This window comes from Brachypodium distachyon, chromosome 1, assembly GCF_000005505.3.
Source record: "Brachypodium distachyon strain Bd21 chromosome 1, Brachypodium_distachyon_v3.0, whole genome shotgun sequence".
NCBI classification, from domain to species: Eukaryota; Viridiplantae; Streptophyta; class Magnoliopsida; order Poales; family Poaceae; genus Brachypodium; species Brachypodium distachyon.
The window spans coordinates 14,310,189-14,313,875 of record NC_016131.3 but is presented as its reverse complement, the minus strand read 5'-3'; the positions used below and the strand labels follow the sequence as shown (position 1 = coordinate 14,313,875).

At 49.4% G+C, this 3,687-nt stretch overlaps 1 protein-coding gene across 1 annotated transcript; it reads left to right on the top strand.

The window, feature by feature from the left end:
• Positions 1–2,710: 2,710 nt before the first annotated feature.
• On the top strand, positions 2,711–3,687 carry LOC104582011. The gene is made up of 2 exons (XM_010231261.1): positions 2,711–2,811; positions 2,919–3,687. The coding sequence occupies exons 1-2, from the start codon at positions 2,711–2,713 to the stop codon at positions 3,685–3,687; spliced, it is 870 nt and encodes a 289-aa protein (XP_010229563.1).

Here is a 3,687-nt window from a genome sequence, read left to right as displayed (position 1 = left end):
TGCATAGAGATCCTGCCGGCGCCACCTCTCCTTGCTCCTCCCAGTCCCGCCGGCGTCGCCTTTCCTCCCTCCCCTCCCCTCCCGCGGCGCCGCACACTACCGCTCGCCGCCCCTCCCGCACCGCCGCTTACCGCACTCGTCCGCCACTCGACGGCCCGAGGCGGGGCTGGGAATGGGGACAGGGCAGCAGAGCGGCGGCGGCGCGCAGCAGAATGGTGGCCCGCGGGGAGCGGCGACGGCAGTTGAGGCGCGGCCGCGGGTATGGAGGCACCGAGGCACCGTGTTAATTTTAATTTTCTGTTTTTTTAATGTTATTTGTTGTTGTTTTTTTCGGGGAAAATGTTATTTGTTGTTAGGTGCAAATATAGACTTGGATGAGGGGCTGGGGAAAAAGGAGTTCGTCTGACGTGGCAACTGACATGTGGGCCGCCTCTGTCGGTTTCGCTGTCAAACTGACAAAACCGGGTCATTTGGGTTTTCTGAAACAATTAGGCCCAGAATTGTGGTTTTCTGTTGCAAACCACAAAACTTGTGCCTCCGTGAAACCCTAGCCCCAGAACCTGTAGTTTTCTGAAATTTACTCCAAACTAATAGAATCTTGATCCACTGTTAGATGGATTCATTCACATCTCATCATGTTTACTTCTTTTCCGGTTTTGCTTTTGCAATTCAATAATCTGTGTGGTAAACACTTTGATATATAGCAGTTGCTCGGTGTGGGGTGTTGAGCTAGGGGCGCTGCTTACATAGCAGTTGGCCGGAGCTAAAGAAGAAGGAAACAGGGGCTGATATATCTCTTCTCGCTAAGCTAGGTAGGGATTTATGACCGTTAGATCTCTGTGTTCCATTCTGCGCGCCAACTTCCTCCGCGGCTTGAAAATTCTTGGGCCGTTAGTACTGCCTGTAGGTCCATTATCTATCATTAAGGCCCTAAAACGAACGCTGTCGTGGCCCATCAGATCGACAAGATTTTATTTTTCTTGCGCTGGTTGGCATGTTTGCCCAGAACTGGATCTAAGCCGGCCACGATCGTTGTAGAGTGTGCCTTGTCTTGAACTCCGTTCAAGTTTGCCCAGTTCCTATGTTATGTACATATTGAACAGGTTCCTATGTTATACTAAGTGTATGTACACACCATTTATGGCTAAGTGTGAACCACACGATTTATGACCAAGTGTGAACCACACGAAATAAGGATCTGGATATACATTTTGTTGTTGTTGGAAACAAAAAACCTTTTCTCACAAAAAAAAAAAAATCTTCCTCACGTTATCACAATTTACAAGCCAGGCTTTACCCGTGTAAGTAACAACTATCCTATCTATAGTTACCTGACTCATGGTTGATCACGTACACATGCCAACTGTTAGACGATATTTTGGCAAAAATATATTATGAGGCCCAATATGCCATGCAAAAAAATAAATAAATGAAGGTTATATGTTTGCCATCACCAATGTCAAATGCATGTATGTATACTAGTATCACAAGGGCCTGCACGTGCACGGTATTTTAAAAGGGATTAAGCTAATCACCCAGGCTTAATGGGCTGGCTTATCAAGCCCACTTCGTGTCAGCACGCATGTAGGCCGATGGTTAAATCTTTCTCCGCCAATCGATTGCTTGGCTGCGTAGCTAGCGTAGTGCTTATCCATCTAAATGGATCATCACGTACGTGCAGTTGATATCAGGAACAGCCGCACGGCAAAAGATTCTACTGGCCAACATCCACCGAAGAATCGGCCGATAGCCAACAACCAGCGGCGGTGCTCCGAGGAATTCGTTCGCCGAACTGCTTGCCCTACCTCCTGGCTATATAAGGAACATACCACCGTCACGCACAGGGGAGCGGGGAGAAAAAGAGAGCACACCGGCCACGCCATGTAGAATACCAGAAAAGAAGCTAGCAGAGCCACGGCGGCCGTGCACGCTGTGCAACATCCTCGCCATCTGCCATATCTCTTCTACCTCTCTACCATCTATACTTGCAGGCTCTCGATCCCCTCGATCTCGTTCATACGTGAAGAATGGTAAGATATTATAGATCAGGCCAAATCATGGTTTTACTTGATGGAAGAGAAAAGCAATAGCATACATGGTTGCTTCTCTAGATCATCCAAGATGGGTGCTAGAGTCAGCCATGCATTTATACGACCACAGCATGATAGCCTCATCAAAGTCGGCTATGTGAAGTATATGAAAAACAACACCCCAAGTGTTAAAGTATCTCAATACCTATGACCAAGGCGCGACCGCTAGCTTCATCACGTCGGCCATGCGGAATTTATGAAAAGAGTATCGCGTGCAAAACTATTAATCTAGATCATCCAAAAACGGGTACTAGAATGGAACCGGCTACACGCTAATACGACCATGGACCAATTGCCTCATCATATTGGCCATGGATATCAAACCCTAGACAGCCTTCGCGCGTGTGTGTACCAAGAACTGAAGACCCTTCGCGTGTTCGCTTTCCGATCTAGCCAACGGTCGATCGAGAGAGAAACCGATCGAATTTTTTTCTTCTTTAGCTTCAGCCAACTTCTATAACTTGCAGCCGCTGCCTCAACGCCTCGCCCCACAATCGAGCAATCAAACCCTAGCTAGCAAGCCCCGTTCAAGAGCGTCGCCCAAGTGCTCTCACAACAAGTTGCGGCGCCCTACACCAAGCAATATGTCAAACCCTAGCCAGCCTCCTACGCCTTCCTCCATGGCTGGCAACCTTCTCCGCCGCCAGTCTCCCCAAACACCGGCCGCCGCCGCTGCTGCCGCCCGTCCGCTATCCATCCCCGGCAACCGCGCCTCCAACAGGTAAGAAAAATGTGCTATGCTATTGCTAGCTCTCTTTCATTCTCTCTTGTACGCACTCTCTATATGTTGGATTTCTCACCCTTATACGAGACATATATATACTACAGGACTGACTACAGGTTCAGGGCACGGCAGGCCCCGGCACACGCGCCCTACAACGATGTGGCCGACTACACCATCCCTGCCCACGCCGGTATCGCCCTCACCGTAAGGTACACTTCAAAGGCAACAATCGTGGAAGACTGTATCGACAGATTCTACGAGTTGTTGGACAAGGAGCAGCACCGGATCGTCGGGCTCGACGTCAAGTTCACCAGGGCAAAGCGGGGCAAACAGAAGAATCTCCCGGATCACATGAGACAGAAGGCCGCCGTGATCCAGCTATGCGTCGGAACGTACTGTCTTGTATATCAAATGTGCCATGCTGACAGGTTATCCCCGAAGTTTTGTGATTTCCTCCTCGACGAAAGTATCGAATTTGTGGGCGTGGGCATCACACAGGACACGGAGATACTTGCCCGTTGTCAGCTGCAGGTCGCGAAGCACGTTGACATCCAGAAAATTTACAAAGTGCCCAACAATGGGAAGGAGATTGATTCTTTGTGTGACCTAGCAGAACATTTGATAGACCCATGGTACAAAGACACGAAGCATGGCGTGGATCATAGATTTCACAATCATTGGGAGAAGCCACTCTCTGAGGACCATGTCCGGCACGCATCCCTGGATGCATACGCAAGCTATGAAATTTACAGACAGTTGAGAAATAGACGAGAAGCCCAGGCCGATGATCCTGCTGGCAAGGGGAAGATGGAGTTTGATGAAGGATCGTCTGGCCAACCAAGCAAGCCGATGTGGCTTCCTGGGTTGCCGTAA